Source organism: Hypanus sabinus, chromosome 28 (assembly GCF_030144855.1).
Source record: "Hypanus sabinus isolate sHypSab1 chromosome 28, sHypSab1.hap1, whole genome shotgun sequence".
Classification (NCBI taxonomy): Eukaryota; Metazoa; Chordata; class Chondrichthyes; order Myliobatiformes; family Dasyatidae; genus Hypanus; species Hypanus sabinus.
This window is the reverse complement of record NC_082733.1, coordinates 3,288,986-3,305,461: the sequence shown is the minus strand read 5'-3', so window position 1 is coordinate 3,305,461 and position 16,476 is coordinate 3,288,986. Positions and strand designations below refer to the sequence as shown.

Here is a 16,476-nt window from a genome sequence, read left to right as displayed (position 1 = left end):
GGAGAGGTTGTTATCCTGGCACCACTGTGTCAGGGTGTTAACCTCCCCTCTGTAGGCTGTCTCATTACGACTAGAAATAAGGCTGATCAAAGTAGCGTCATCTGTGAATTTGATCAGCAGATTGGAGCTGTGTGTGGCAGTACAGTAGTCATGGGAGGTAAAGGCAGTAGAGAAGGGGACTCAGAACACAACCCTGGGGACAACCTGTGTTGAGGGTCAGAGGGGCAGAGGTGAGGGACCCCATCCTTATCACCTGTTGGCAATCTGATAGGAAGTCTAGGATCCAGCTGCACAAGGTAGAGTGCAAGCTGAGGTTCTGAGCTTCCTATCAAGTCTGGAGGGAATTATAATGTTGAATGCTGAACTCTAGTCCAGGAACAGCATTCTAATGTATACATCCCTCTTCTCCAGGTGAGTGAGGACGGTGTGTAGTGCTGTGGTTACGGCATCATTTGTAGACCTGTTCTGTCCATAGGAGAATTGTAGGGGTCCAGTGTGGGTGGTAGCATGCTGCAGATGTAGTCTTTAACCAGCTTCTCAAAGCATTTGCTTATAATTGAGGTGAGAGTGACAGGGCACAATCGTTCAGGCATGCTACCTGGTTTTCTTAGGTACAGGGACAATGATGGATGATTTGAAACAGGAAGCACTACATACTGGGAGAGGGAGAGATTAAAATGTCCATAAACACACCAGCCAGATGTTGAGCATACACTTTGAGAATATGCCCTGGGATGCCGTCCAGCCCTGTTGCCTTGCGGCTGTTGACATGTGTGGAATGTTCTATGTACCTCAGCCTTGTACAAGGTGCAAGTCTCTTCAGCGGCTCTCCTCTGGTTCAGTTCTATCACCCTCGAATCGAGCGTAAAAAACATTTAGCTTGTCTGGGAGTGAGGCAGCAATGTTGGCTGTATTGCTGCATTTTCTCTTGACGTCCGCGACGGTGTGCAGACCTTACCATATGCTGTGTGTGTCACTGTCACAGAGTTGTGACTGGGTTTTGTCCCTGTTGCCGTTTTGCCACCTTGATAATGCTACATAAATCATAGTGGCATCTCTTGAACTCCTGTTGGTCTCCAGAGATTTTAATGACCATCTTTGCTTTATTCATTGTTATCTGTTTGATATACAGATTTGACTAGTGAATGCAGTTAGTGCACAAGCCTTGCATTTGTCACGAACTAGCTGATGACCTGTTAATTTACTGGAACATCCATGACAATGGATATCTTGATAATTATTTCAAGGTCACCAGAACACCCAGTCAAACAAAAGAAAATATCAGGTTAATCAAAATCTCATTGTTTGATTCACAAGGTGTAGAAATCAAGATTTAAGCAGCATCTCAATCACCCAGATAATAATCTTTTATACACAATAACCACAAGAAGCCTCTGGCCCTGCCTAAATTTTGTTTTACAAATTTTCTGATCACTGCATTAGGGTTAAAAATTGCATGAAATCAGCAAAGAGCAATTAACTGCAGAAAAGAAACCATCAAGTGGAATGTGCACAGAAGTGTGAAGAAGCACAGATTGGTTTCAATACATGTCAAAACAATGCTGCCCTCATAACAAGGGCAGGGTGCCCTTTAACCCAATGTTAACAATGGTTTGTATTACTTTAGTTGTAAACTCTGATTAAACAAATCAGTAAATCTTACCTGAAACAACAGCTCTTAATTAGAAATAAGATCTTGAGACTTACAAAAGTCATAGGCACCATTGATTTAGATTTGTTTAAATATATGGTTTCAGATAGTATGGCCTCACAGAGCAACTATCTCAACAAATCCAGGCTGTCTGGGATCACCTGGAGAGGGAGAAGCAGCAAAGACAGCCAAAGTCTACAGAACAACTGTGGAAAGTTCTCCAAGATGCTTGGGAAAACATCTTATAAAACTGCACGACAGTGAACTGATGCAGTTTTTGATTTAGTGATTTTTACAGTTTGCTATTCTTTATAGAATTTTTTGGTATTTATAAGCTTTTTATTCCATTACTTTTGAAAACATCTTTACAGATTTTTTTTAACGTGTCCCAAGACTTTTGCACAGTACTGGTTAGCATATGCTATTACAAGCCAGCGACCCGGGATCAACACCCGCCACTGCCCTGTTCTTCCCGTGACTGTGTGGGCTCCCTCAGGGTGCTCATTCCAAAGACATGTGGGTTAGGAGGATAATTGGTCACATGGTTGTAATCGGGCTCGTTGAGCCGCAAAAAGGCCTTCTACCTTGCTGTATCGCTAAATAAAAATAAAACTTAATTGTATACTGTACATAGAAATCTCTTTCATTTCATGTTACATAATTACAATCTACAGTATCTTTCCTGCCATGCGGACATCATCTGAGCTCCAGTCCAGAAATGAAGCCCTTCAGCTCGGTATCCAAGGCAATTACATCGTTATTAAAGCTTGGAATATTCTTGCAAGATTTTTGATTCAAGGTGAAAATGAATGCAATGCAGACCATAATTGTTTACTACTGGTTGACATCACAGTCAGCACAAACATGTGGGCCGAAGGACCTGCAGCTATGCTGTTCTGCCTTGTTCTATGTTTTGTGCAAAGTCGGCCTTTAGGGTTATTTTAAACGATGAATCGTTTGCACAGTCATTTGTTCATAATGTAAAAGTTTAAAGAAATGACTTACTCTCACAGAGTAAAGAACGCCGGAGTCGAGATCGTCCTCCTGAGGTTGCTGTGAGACTTTGCCCGCATCCGCGCCGCAGACCCACTGCGCTCTGTCCAGCCGTTCCCTCTCGGGCTGCATCCTGCTCACCTTGTCGTCGTTCTTGGGCTGAGGAGGGGCACAAAGGTAGTTCGTTAGACCCAGAGCCGAGAAAGGAGAGAGGCTGGGAGAGCTGACGGTGTTGCTCACTTTCATTCTCGGCACGTTTTTTGTAGCCCGCGGAAAGCATTTGAGAACAAGTAAATCGGCTGGACCGGACAGTTTCAAATGAGCCATTGTGGGCACACAGGTAGACAGCGCGGGTGGCAGCTCTTCAGCCGGAGAAGCGGGTATCAGCGAAAAGGAGCTACCGGGTTCTTGGCCTCAGTGACGCACTGCTTGTTTCCTGCAGGAATGATAAGGCATCGTTTTTGAAGCGACTATACTGTACTTGGCTCTGTGAAGCATCCCCGGCGGTTTAAAGAGTGACGCGTACGCAGCATGATCCCGGCGCCTGAGAGTGCCGAATCTGCTCCTGAACGGTGTGTATTCATGGAAAGTTCCCAAATGCGGCATCTAATGAGGTTTCAGTGGCAAGTTAATGATACGCCATTTCCAGTGTCAACGCATGCTTTGGAAAGTGGCTCGGGTTTTCGCTATCAATCGGCAGCGACGTGAGTCCGTGTCCCATCGCCGTCAGCGAGCGGGGCTGTGGGAGGAAGGGCTGACCGTCTCAGACGCCTGAGATACCGAAGTCCGCAAGTCTTCTCAAATGTTCCTCAAGACTATCTTGGCTGAATAACGGAAAGACGCGCAATACGCAGAAACAACTCTCAACGGCCGCTGTTTGCCAATGAACTTGCAGTTTTCCCTCTCAGGCAACATACTCATACATTAAGGAGCGAGGCGCAGGTTGTTGTAATTGACTGCCAATCCCGCGCCAGGAATGCTCTCCTCTCAGTCAATCAGTAAACGAGTTGCTGACCCAGGCGCCATAAAAATACTAAACCCCTAGCACTTTGCATTTTTCCAATGTGTATTTTAGGAAGCCTTCTCTGGAGATCCTGGACCTCAGGGCGTTTAAAAAGCAGGGAATTTATCTAACAATATTGTCGCAACTTTTAAGTTCAAAACCTTCGTTTTCAAGAGACTTTATTTGATGTTGAGCCAGCGCGAGGAAATGCGGTGGTGATCCCATGAGAAGACAGGATGCATCTTTCTCAGAGCTTCTACTTTTTATTGGCTTGTTGCAACTTCCTAAAGCTATCAACTATACTCTCAAAACGGAATGAAAACGGTCAAGCACACGAAAGCTAGGATCTGAGTGGGACCCACAGGGGAAATTAATCTGATTCTGTTCATTTACCATTAATTCAGTGAAATATAGACAGTTGAGATGAAATAGAGGTAAACAAAACGGCCGTGACCTCACTGAACGTCGGAGCCGGTGGAATGACACACACAAAATGCAGGCTGTGCTGTGTTTCATCAGCATTTTGTATGTGTTTGAATTTCCAGCATCTGCAGATTTCCTCGTGTTTGCAAGTGGAATGACCTGCTTCTGTTCTGAAAGCAGCGGGAGATTTAACCAGGCTTGCCTTTTCCTGCTGCGAATCCATAGTGGAATGCAGTTTGAGAATTTGTGCCCCACAGCCCAGTTTCAGGTAAGTGATTAGAATGAATGGCATGGTGGCGTACTGGTTAATTCCTGCTGCTGCCTATAAAGAGTTTGTACTTTCTCCTCGTGACTGCGTGGGTTTCCTCCTGGTGCTCTGGTTTCCTCCTACATTCCAAACACCTACCAGCCAGTAGGTTGATTGGTCATCGTAAACTGTCCCATGATTAGGCTAGGTTCAATGGTGAGCAGTGCTGGTCGAAGGGCTGGAAAGGCCTACTCTGAATGTGCAATATACAATTATAGTAATTTATAATAAATATTATGTACAACAGGGCAGTCACTATAACAGAAATACAGTTGTGTCAGCATGAATTAAACATTCTGATGATCTGGGTGAAGAAGCTGTCCCAGAGCCTATTGGTCCTGGCTGTTATGGTGCAGTACTGTTTCCTGGATCGTAGCAGCTGGAGCAGTTTGTGGTTGGGGTGACTTGGGTCCCCAATGATTCTTTGGGCCTTTTTTATGTACCTGTCTTTGTAAATATCAAGAAAAAGTATTTCAGAATGTATATATTGTATACATTAAACATACCTTTGAAATGTGCTAAATCGTGGGAAGTTCACATCTACAGATGCGCTGGGCTGTCCGCACCACTCTCTGCAGAGTCCTGCAATTGAGGGAAGTACAGTTCCCATACCAGGCAGTGATGCAGCTAATCAGGATGCTCTCAATTGTGCTCCTTTAGAAGGTTCTTAGAATTTGGGGGCCTGTACCAAACTCTTCAACCATCTGAGGTGAAGGAGGCGCTCTTGTGCCTTTTTCACCACAGCCGGTAGGTACAGACCACGTGAGATCCTCGGTGATGTGTATGTCGAGAACTTAAAGCTGTTCACCCTCTCAACCCCAGATCCACTGATGTCATTAGGGGATAGCCTGTCTCCATTCCTCCTGTAGTCCACAGCCAGCTCCTTTGTTTTTGCAACATCGAGGGAGACGTTGTTCTCTTAATACCACTGTGTCAGAGAGATGACTTCTTCTCTGTAGGCTGCCTCATGACCACAGTTTGTCTCTTCCCCCCATGACCACAGTTTGCCTCTTCCACCATGACCACAGTTTGCCTCTTCCCCCCATGACCACAGTTTGCCTCTTCCCCCAGGACCACAGTTTGCCTCTCCCCCCATGACCACAGTTTGCCTCTCCCCCCCATGACCACAGTTTGCCTCTTCCCCAGGACCACAGTTTGCTTCTTCCCCCCCCACCCCCATGACCACAGTTTGCCTCTCCCCCCATGACCACAGTTTGCCTCTCCCCCCCATGACCACAGTTTGCCTCTTCCCCAGGACCACAGTTTGCTTCTTCCACCATGACCACAGTTTGCCTCTCCCCCCATGACCACAGTTTGCCTCTCCCCCCCATGACCACAGTTTGCCTCTTCCCCAGGACCACAGTTTGCTTCTTCCACCATGACCACAGTTTGCCTCTCCCCCCATGACCACAGTTTGCCTCTTCCCCAGGACCACAGTTTGCTTCTTCCCCCCATGACCACAGTTTGCCTCTTCCCCCCCCATGACCACAGTTTGCCTCTTCCCTCCATGACCACAGTTTGCTTCTTCCCCCCATGACCACAGTTTGCTTCTTCCCCCCATGACCACAGTTTGCCTCTTCCCCAGGACCACAGTTTGCCTCTTCCCCCCATGACCACAGTTTGCCTCTTCCCCCCATGACCACAGTTTGCTTCTTCCCCCCATGACCACAGTTTGCCTCTTCCCCCCATGACCACAGTTTGTCTCTTCCCCCCATGACCACAGTTTGTCTCTTCCCCCCATGACCACAGTTTGCCTCTCCCCCCCATGACCACAGTTTGCCTCTTCCCCAGGACCACAGTTTGCTTCTTCCCCCCCCCCCATGACCACAGTTTGCCTCTTTCTCCATGACCACAGTTTGCCTCTTCCCCCCATGACCACAGTTTGTCTCTTCCACCATGACCACAGTTTGCTTCTTCCCCCCCATGACCACAGTTTGCCTCTCCCCCCCATGACCACAGTTTGCCTCTTCCCCCATGACCACAGTTTGCCTCTTTCTCCATGACCACAGTTTGCCTCTCCCCCCCATGACCACAGTTTGCCTCTTCCCCCATGACCACAGTTTGCCTCTTTCTCCATGACCACAGTTTGCCTCTTCCACCATGACCACAGTTTGTCTCTTCCCCCCATGACCACAGTTTGCCTCTTTCTCCATGACCACAGTTTGCCTCTTCCCCCCATGACCACAGTTTGTCTCTTCCCCCATGACCACAGTTTGTCTCTTGCCCCCCATGACCACAGTTTGTCTCTTCCACCATGACCACAGTTTGTCTCTTCCACCATGACCACAGTTTGTCTCTTCCCCCAGGACCACAGTTTGTCTCTTCCCCCCCATGACCACAGTTTGCCTCTCCCCCCCATGACCACAGTTTGCCTCTTCCCCAGGACCACAGTTTGCTTCTTCCCCCCCCCCCCATGACCACAGTTTGCCTCTTTCTCCATGACCACAGTTTGCCTCTTCCCCCCATGACCACAGTTTGTCTCTTCCACCATGACCACAGTTTGCTTCTTCCCCCCCATGACCACAGTTTGCCTCTCCCCCCCATGACCACAGTTTGCCTCTTCCCCCATGACCACAGTTTGCCTCTTTCTCCATGACCACAGTTTGCCTCTTCCACCATGACCACAGTTTGTCTCTTCCCCCCATGACCACAGTTTGCCTCTTTCTCCATGACCACAGTTTGCCTCTTCCCCCCATGACCACAGTTTGTCTCTTCCCCCCCATGACCACAGTTTGTCTCTTCCCCCATGACCACAGTTTGTCTCTTCCCCCATGACCACAGTTTGTCTCTTCCCCCCCATGACCACAGTTTGTCTCTTCCACCATGACCACAGTTTGTCTCTTCCACCATGACCACAGTTTGTCTCTTCCCCCAGGACCACAGTTTGTCTCTTCCCCCCCATGACCACAGTTTGCCTCTCCCCCCCATGACCACAGTTTGCCTCTTCCCCAGGACCACAGTTTGCTTCTTCCCCCCCCCCCACCCCCATGACCACAGTTTGCCTCTTCTCCCATCACCACAGTTTGCCTCTTCCCCCCAGGACCACAGTTTGCTCCTTCCCCCCATGACCACAGTTTGCCTCTTCCACCATGACCACAGTTTGCCTCTTCCCCCATGACCACAGTTTGCCTCTCCCCCCCATGACCACAGTTTGCCTCTCCCCCCCATGACCACAGTTTGCCTCTTCCCCAGGACCACAGTTTGCTTCTTCCCCCCCCCCATGACCACAGTTTGTCTCTTCCCCCCATGACCACAGTTTGCCTCTTCTCCCATGACCACAGTTTGCCTCCCCCCCATGACCACAGTTTGCCTCTTCTCCCCATGATCACAGTTCGCCTCACCCCACCCCCCATCACCACCATTTCCTCTTCCCCCCTTTCCTTCTAAGTCATAGCACCAGAGACCTTATTACTGTGAGTTTCACCTGCTAGATTATCCTCCCCAACAGTATCCAAAGTAGTACATGTTGTTGAGGATGGCCATTGGGATATTCTGCACTGGCTGTTTAATGCCTTTCCCCTTCCTGACTGTCATCCGGTTTCTTGTGCTCTGCACCTTGGGTGTATTGGTTGGTTGGCATCCGTCTGTCTTGAAGGATAATAGGTGACGAAGATCATCACAAGCTGGGTGGAAGGTATAGAGATCCTAAGATGCCCTGTTGTCAAGATCCCCTTCTCAGCCTCACCAGTGTAGTCCGAAGGAAAGCTTATGAAACAATGCATTTGGCATCAGCTTGGCTGCAGGAGCTACTAGAAGGATGTTCAATGATGTTCAGCTGCCTTAGGGGTTCCGCTCCAGATCTTTTGTCTGGGTTTACTCCCGTAGCCTTTGTCTCTCCCGAGGCTGCCCACAAAGCAGTGGGGCTATTTACCCATAGCTAGGGATCTGGTTCACGAGCACCGGGGCATGTCCACATGTGCAGGAGCCAGACCTCCTCACTGAGTTCAGCCTGAAGCCGAAAGGAGTTCAGTTTCTGGGTGTCTGCAGTGAGGAGGTACTACACGAGGCTTGCTGTTGGATAGGCTATGCACCAGCAGGGAGAGACTTACACATTCAGCTCTCCTTTTTGCAAGACTGCCAGCCAGCGATGGAAGCTGGATGGTGAGAGCAACAAGCACTGTCCATTACACTACCACACTAGATGCATCACAACAATCATTTTGACACCCCTTGGGTGTAACTACATCTCTGTATGTCCCATCTATCACCCCCTCAGCCTCCTGAATGATCAGGAGTTCATCCAGTTCCAGCCCCAACTTTTTAAAATGGTTTGTTAGAAGCTGCAGCTGGATGTACTTTGTGCAGTTGTAGTCATCAGGAACACTGGAGGTCTCCCTACCTTCCCACATCCCGAATCTGACATTTTCTCCAAATTGTAGGATTCATGTTCCATTCTTCTGAAATCTTCAGGTCTCCAACAGCAAAATATACATCAAATGATTCTGACAGCATTTCCAAATGAGCCACAATTTCTTCATGCACAGTAGGAGTTAAGGATCCAGCATCATCAACCATCTCTTCTAGTGAAGGAAAATTTGAGAGACTGCCTCTTTCCGTCCTTTGATGCCAAAGACATAACTTTTCTTTGAAGGCATTCAACTTTTCATAAGCCTTCAATATGTTTATCCCTTTTCCTTGAAGAGAAACACTCAGGTCATTCATACAAGTGAAAATGTCAGCTAAGTAAGCCAGCATTTGGGCGAATTCCTGTGATTCCATTGACCCAACCAGATCACATTCATGCTCCTCCAGAAAAACTTTGATTTCTTCCCTTAGTTCAAAGAAGCAGGTTAAACCTTGTCCTCATGACAACCAATGGACTTCTGTGTGGAAAAGCAAAACTGAATGCTCACTTCCCAGATCCTCATAAAATGATTTGAAGATGCGATGGTTCAAAGCACGCCCCCTGATCCAGTTGATGATCTTCACACAAGTATCAAGAACCTTCTTCAAATTTGGAGGCAATGTTTTTGATGCCAAAGCATGTCGATGAAGAAAACAATGTGTAACTTGCAAGTCTGGAATCTCCTTTTTCATCAATGCAGAAAAGCCAGATTTATTTCCAACCATTGCAGATGCCCCATCAGTGCACACAAAACCAATGACTTTGATATCTAAATCATGTTTGGCAAAGAAGTATTTCACCAGCTGCATCACATCCTTTGCAGTTGTGTTTGTTTTCAGATCTTTACAAAACAGGAAATCTTCCTTCACAGCACCATCATTGACATATCTCACTAATGTGATGAGATGACTACAACTGGAGACATCAGTTGACTCATCCAACTGAATAGAGATTTTAAGAGGGCTAGCTCTGACATCTAAGATGACTTGGTCCAAAATATCTTCACTCAAATCACTGATTTGGTTGTAAATGACATTATTTGATAAATGACAATTTGATAAATGACAATTTTTTTTCTTGCTTCTTTCCCCAGGATAATTGTTGCCATTTCCAGAGCACATGGCTTGATGAGATCTTCTGTAATAGTATGGGGCATCTTGGATTTGGCCACTTTATACGCCACTTGGTATGAAGCAAGAAGTAGTGGTTTTTCAACAGAAACAAAACTTAATTTTGGAAGAGTTCCTTGTGAATCAAAATGAGCTCTTTTGATTTTCAATGACCCAACATCATGTGTTTCAACATCAGCTCCACCATGCTTGTTCTTGAAGTGCTCTTGAAGCTTGGATGGCTTCAGATTTGAGTTGGAAAACACAACACTACAAAGAATGCACTGTGGTTTTTGCAAGCATCAGTTCCTGTTGTGCAAGTGAAACCAAAGCATACACAGTCATCATTCCATTTCCTTCTTTTTGACATGATGAAGGGTTAAGCGTAAAGAGAAAAATATGAGCTAATATGAGAAAAACTATCTGACAAAGTCAGAGATGGCCGCTTTACTCAACCAGACACACCTATAGCAAAGTATCGCGAGAAATACGCTTTTGAATATTATATTACCATATTATCTACGGTTACGCCAAGATAAATTGTCAGGTGGAAATGCTATGGGGACGCGATGCAACTTATTAGGCTACTCTCTACTGAATTTACACACCTATTTCTGATGATTACCGGAGATATGAACTCCCATCACACGATTCAAAGTCCTCGGTGCTAACCATGATACCTCCTCAACTAACACAATTCAAAATTATTAACGATTCAAGGAAAAAACCTTTTAAGAGAAAAAAAACCTTTGAAATTCAAAAACTTTTTAAATGAATTGAGATAAATACGAATGAATGACTTCAGCTGCTTTTTATCAAAATGCGGCTTTTTTAAATTTTATAATTGAATAATTTACCTACTGTCTGCGGGTTTGGTTTTAACGCAAGTTCATTACTCGATGATTGATTCGGGATGTATAAAGAGTTTGGCATTATGAGATGATTTTTAACTCTGAGAGGTAACCTAGCTAACATTGATGAGACTCCTCAATGCTGACTTGGGTAGTGTGAGACTGGAGTGAGTTTACATCTCTCTCGACTCGGGCAGCGGGAGACTGGAGTGTGCTTGGGACAAACGTTACTACCACTCCTCAAGGCACACTGGCAGCTGGCTGAGTGATGACTTGTGACTCATCACTGAAAGACACAAGCCACTCTTTGTCGCGCCCCCTGAAATTCCATCTCGCACCCCCTGGGGGTGCGGGCACCCCAGGTTGGGAACCCCTGGTGTAAGATATAGAAGCAGAATTAGGCCATTCAGCCCATCAAGTCTGCTCCAACATTTCATCATGGCTGATTTATTATCCCTCTTAATCCCATCCTCCTTCCTGCCTTCTCCTGGTGTCATTGATACCAATGAACATAGAATATAGAATAGTACAGTACATTACAGGCCCTTCGGCCCTCAAACCCTGCCTCCCATATAACCCTCCACCTTAAATTCCTCCATATACCTGTCTAGTAGTCTCTTAAACTTCACTAGTGTATCTGCCTCCACCACTGACTCAGGCAGTGCATTCCACACACCAGCCACACTATGAGTGAAAAACCTTCCTCTAATATCCCCCTTGAACTTCCCTCCCCTTACCTTAAAGCCATGTCCTCTTGTATTGAGCAGTGGTGCCCTGGGGAAGAGGCACTGGCTGTCCACTCTGTCTATTCCTCTTAATATCTTGTACACCACTATCATGTCTCCTCTCATCCTCCTTCTCTCCAAAGAGTAAAGCCCTAGCTCCCTTAATCTCTGATCATAATCCATACTCTCTAAACCAAGCAGCATCCTGGTAAATCTCCTCTGTACCCTTTGCAATGCTTCCACATCCTTCCTATAGTGTGGTGACCAGAATTGGACACAGTACTCCAAGTGTGGCCTAACTAGAGTTTTATAGAGCTGCATCATTACATCGCGACTCTTAAACTCTATCCCTCGACTTATGAAAGGCAACTTTCAGGGATCTGTGGACATGTATCCCCAGATCCATCTGCTCCTCCACACTACCAACTATCCTGCCATTTACTTTGTACTCTGCCTTGGAGTTTGTCCTTCCAAAGTGTACCACCTCACACTTCTCTGGGTTGAACTCCATCTGCCACTTCTCAGCCCACTTCTGCATCCTATCAATGTCTCTCTGCAATCTTTGACAGTCCTCTACACTATCTACAACACCACCAACCTTTGTGTCATCTGCAAACTTGCAAACCCACCCTTCTACCCCCACATCCAGGTTGTTAATAAAAATCATAAAAAGTAGAGGTCCCAGAACAGATCCTTGTGGGACACCACCAATCTGAACATACTCCCTCCACCACGACCCTTTGCCTTCTGCAGGCAAGCCAATTCTGAATCCACCTGGCCAAACTTCCCTGGATCCCATGCCTTCTGACTTTCTGAATAAGCCTACCATGTGGAACCTTGTCAAATGCCTTACTAAAATCCATGTAGATCACATCCACTGCACTACCCTCATCTATATGCCTGGTCACTTCCTCAAAGAACTCTATCAGGCTTGTTAGGCACGATCTGCCCTTCACAAAGCCATGATCAGACCGTGATTCTCTAAATGCCCATAGATCCTATCTCTAAGAATCTTTCTAAGAATGCTAATCAAGCAACTATCAATGTCCACTTTAAATCTCCACAGCTGTCCATGGCAATGAATTCCATAGATTCACCACCATTTAGCTAAAGTAATTTCTCTTCGTATCTGCATTATTTTGTGTGCATAATAAAACAAAACCTTCAGTTCCCAGAGGTGAATGAGATCTCAGAACTGGAAGCTATGATGGTGAGCTGGTCACATGCACACAGTTTGGGGCAACAGTTCAGCAATAAAATGTTCTAACATAAACCTATGCCAAGTTTGTCTTTATTAAGAACAACACAACATGGTGTCAGAAGTTGGTGTAAGGTCTAAGCACAGAGAGTCAATGAGTATTGTGCATGACTGTGAAAGAAACTTGAGTACGAAAAGTGCTAGCAGCAAGTGAGGTTATAGAAACATAGAAAACTTAAGCTCAATACAGGCCCTTTGGCCCACAATGCTGTGCTGAACATGTACGTACTTTAGAAATTACCTAAGGTTACCCATGGCCCTCTATGATAGAGAGAAGCTGGCTAGCGAGGTGAGAGAGCACATTGTTTCACTGGATTCACCAAAAGTGATTCAGCTAGAGGCTGAGAGTTCCCGGCTAAGTACTATGTAGTTTACCAGCAATTTATCTGGTAACTGTAAACACTTCAAACAGCGATTCAACTTATATTTAACTGTTAATGGAGCAGGAGGGACCAACATTTTTCTGCATGTAATTGGCGAAGACGATTTGGACATTGGACTCTGATGACAAAATTTGAGGAGTATTTTGTCTCAAGTAAAAATGTCATGTTTGATAGATGCAGATTTTTTTTCTCTGTGACCAGAATTGAAGTGTTAGCTTTGAACAATACATAGACAAGCTTCACACACTGACTAATAAACACAAAGTACACTGCAGATGCTTTGTGTTGACACACTAAGTCCCGTGAATTTGGAGATTTGAGAAACTCACTAGTTACAGACAGAATAGTTTGCAGAATTCCAAATAATAGACTCAGAAAGAATGCTGCATGAAAAAAAGATTTGACGCTGGAAAACACTGTGAATGTGTGTAGGGCAGCGGAGACCACATGAGCACAAGCTAAGGACAGATCATCAGTGCATGCTGTGAGAACAGAGGAGCAGTGCACAAGGCATTTCCCAAAAAGCAACAATGAAGCAAAAAGGAAGGTTCACACAGCGAATGTGAAGGTGGTCACCTTCCAAAGGCATGTTCTGTTGATGAAAAGTCCTACAATGTTTGTGAAAAGAAGAATCACTTTGCAAAACTGAGGCTTTCAAGACTGTATACTTGCCGCACACCACAGAGAAGGTATTTGCATCGGAAGTCCACCATAAAGCCAACTACATGATCGTTAAGACCATGATGGATGACATCATTGTCAAGGGGCCCGTCAATGATTAACATGATGCATGATTGAGACAAGTGCTTGACATGACCTGGAATGTCAATTGAAATTAAATTACCAGAAGTGTGAGATTGGTGTTAAGACACTGATTTTTAAAGGAGATGTCATATTTGAAGAGAGAATGAAGCCTGATCCAAGAAAGACATCAGGCATTGAAAACACAGAGGCCCCAAAACAAAGATGAGGTGAAACGTTTCTTGAAGATGGTGATTTAAGTTCATCCCTCAACTGGGTCACATCTTGAGCAGTGAAATGATTTGGTTTCACAAGCAAGAAGAGTGTTCCAGGCACTGAAAAGCTGAGCTGAAGATATACTAGGATCTCAGCTGATGTGTCTCAGAACGGCTTTGAAGCAATGTTACAGCAGCAGCTTGATGACACACGGCAACATGTGGCCTGTGCATCAAGGGCTTTAACAAGTGCAGAAGCTATCTATGAGAAAGAGCTTCTCACCGGCACATAAGCATGTGCAAGGTTCTATCAGTACATCATAACGAAAAGCTTTTCAAGTGGAGTCAGACCATAAACCATTAGTCTCAATTAAGTCCAAACCACTGAGTGACTGTCCCATGAGGATGCAGCACATCTTAATCAGGCTCCAGAAGTATGCTGTGAAGATTATCACACTGGGAAAATGTTTGGTGCTGATGTGTTGTCTCAAGCAGATAACAAGAAAGAAAAGAGTGACCAAGGTTAAAGCTGATGTACAGGCCTACGTTGACATGATTCCTCATTCCAGTATCTCCTGACTGAACAGCGCAAATTCGGAAAGTGGCAGGGTTAGATGAAACAATGAAAGTACTCAAAGATACAATATGGAGAGGATGGCCAGTAGCTAAGAATGACTGTCCAATATGCTTTTGGAATTATTGGGCATACAGAGCTGAAATGTCAGTACTAGAAGATATGGTGTTAGAAGGGAACAGGTTTGTGATTCCAGTGTCCATCAGATACACCAAGGGCATCTTGGTGAGGAAAAATGTAAACATAGAGCTCATAAAGTGATGTTCTGGCCAAGGATGAACCAAGACATCAGCCAGACCCCAGCTTCATGTGAAATACGCCTTGTGTCCAGACCAAAACAGCGAACTGAACTGTTTACACCACACCCTGTACCAGACAAACTGTACTTCAAAGTTGGAGTGGATTTGTTTGATTGTAATTGGAAAGATTACTTTTCCAATTACCTAGAGGTACCAACACCGCAATCAACTTCCAGCAAAGTAGTCATCACCCTCCTGAAAACTGTGTTTGTGAGGCATGCAGTTCCATGTGAAGTAGTATCAGACAATGACTGGGGGTTTCGACATATAACTTCAAGCCCACATCATCCAAATCTAATGGCCTGGGAAAGAGTTTTGTCAAGGGGCTCATGAAGAAAGCATAAGATGGATGAGAGGATTTCTACAAAAGTCTGATGATTTACAGAAGTTTGCCACTGTAAAATGGCCTTTCACCAGCCCCAATGCTGATGGGTCAATGCATTCGCACTAATAGTCAAGTGCATGAAAACCTAAAGGAGCACAAAGTAAAAGGCTAAAGTAAAAGGGAAAGAAAAACAGAAACAGTATTACAACAAGCCTGTGAAAAGCCTACTAGTCTGAAGCCTGAAGACCAAGTGCGAATCCGCGAATTTGATTCTGACACATGGTCCATGCAAGGATATGTGCAAGAGGAAGTAGCTTCTTATTCCTAACAGAAGGGGATGGAGTGAGGGATACCTGAGAAGATGCTGTGGGGATCTGCAACCATTTGTTTCAACTGTGGCTGTGATGTATCATCTGTCAGTGCACCAAAGGGACCAGCATATGAACATGATGATCAGAGTTCTCATAAAGACACAAATATTAACACAGCAAGTGCAAACAATACACCTGCAGAAACAAATAGCAGACCAAAAAGGATCATTAAGTCACCTCAGAGACTGATTGAAAGTTGTTGAGCAGATAAGGGACTATATAACCATATAGCAATTACAGCACGGAAACAGGTTCTTCATGGCATGTTTATGAGGACAAAGTATTGTGTTTGTTTTTCTTTTAGAGGAGAAAGATATGTTATTCTGTAGAAACTGGAGTGAAAGGACTCTGGATAGGACAGATGGTTAAAAAGCAAAGAGAGCATGCAGTCAGACTGCAGGGCAGGCAGATGATAGGACGTAATTGCAGCCAGCAGGGTGAGTATCAGTGCATTAGGGATGCAGAATCAAACAGAGTAGCAAATACAGTACTCTGTGTTATATCTCAATGCACAGAGTTTAAGAAAAAAGGTGGATCTTTTTTCACTATTACAGATTGGCAGGTATGATATTGCGGCCATCACTCAATTGAGGCTGAAGGAAGGTTGTAGTTGAGAACTGAATGTCCAAGGTTACACATTGTATTGAAGGAATAGGAAAGTCAGCAAAGGAGTGGTGTGGCTCTGCTGGTAAAGAACGGCATCAAATCAGTAGAAGGATGTGACATAGTGTCAGAAGATGTTGAATCCTTGTGGGTTGAATTAATAAACTGCAAGGGTAAAAGGATCCTGATGGCAGTTAAATATAAGCAATATGTGGGCCACAGATTACAATAGGAAATAGAAAAGGTGAGTCAAAAGGGCAATGTTATGGTAGTTATGGGAGATTTCAACATGTAAGATGA

The 16,476-nt window shown here is 45.1% G+C and overlaps 1 protein-coding gene across 6 annotated transcripts in view; it reads right to left on the bottom strand.

The window, feature by feature from the left end:
• LOC132382386 (SHC-transforming protein 1-like) overlaps positions 1 to 16,476 on the bottom strand; it is a 210,744-nt gene that overhangs the window by 156,988 nt on the left and 37,280 nt on the right. For 2 of the 6 annotated variants that reach the window (XM_059952522.1, XM_059952521.1), the window contains one exon: positions 2,657 to 2,803. The exons of 1 other annotated variant lie outside the window; for it this stretch is intronic. In XM_059952522.1, coding sequence (XP_059808505.1) covers positions 2,657 to 2,776 — 120 coding nt within the window. In that variant the 5' untranslated portion in view covers positions 2,777 to 2,803. Of the gene's footprint in view, positions 1 to 2,656; positions 3,610 to 16,476 lie in introns of those variants that run through there. 3 more of the 6 variants (XM_059952520.1, XM_059952523.1, XM_059952519.1) reach the window with 3 other exon arrangements.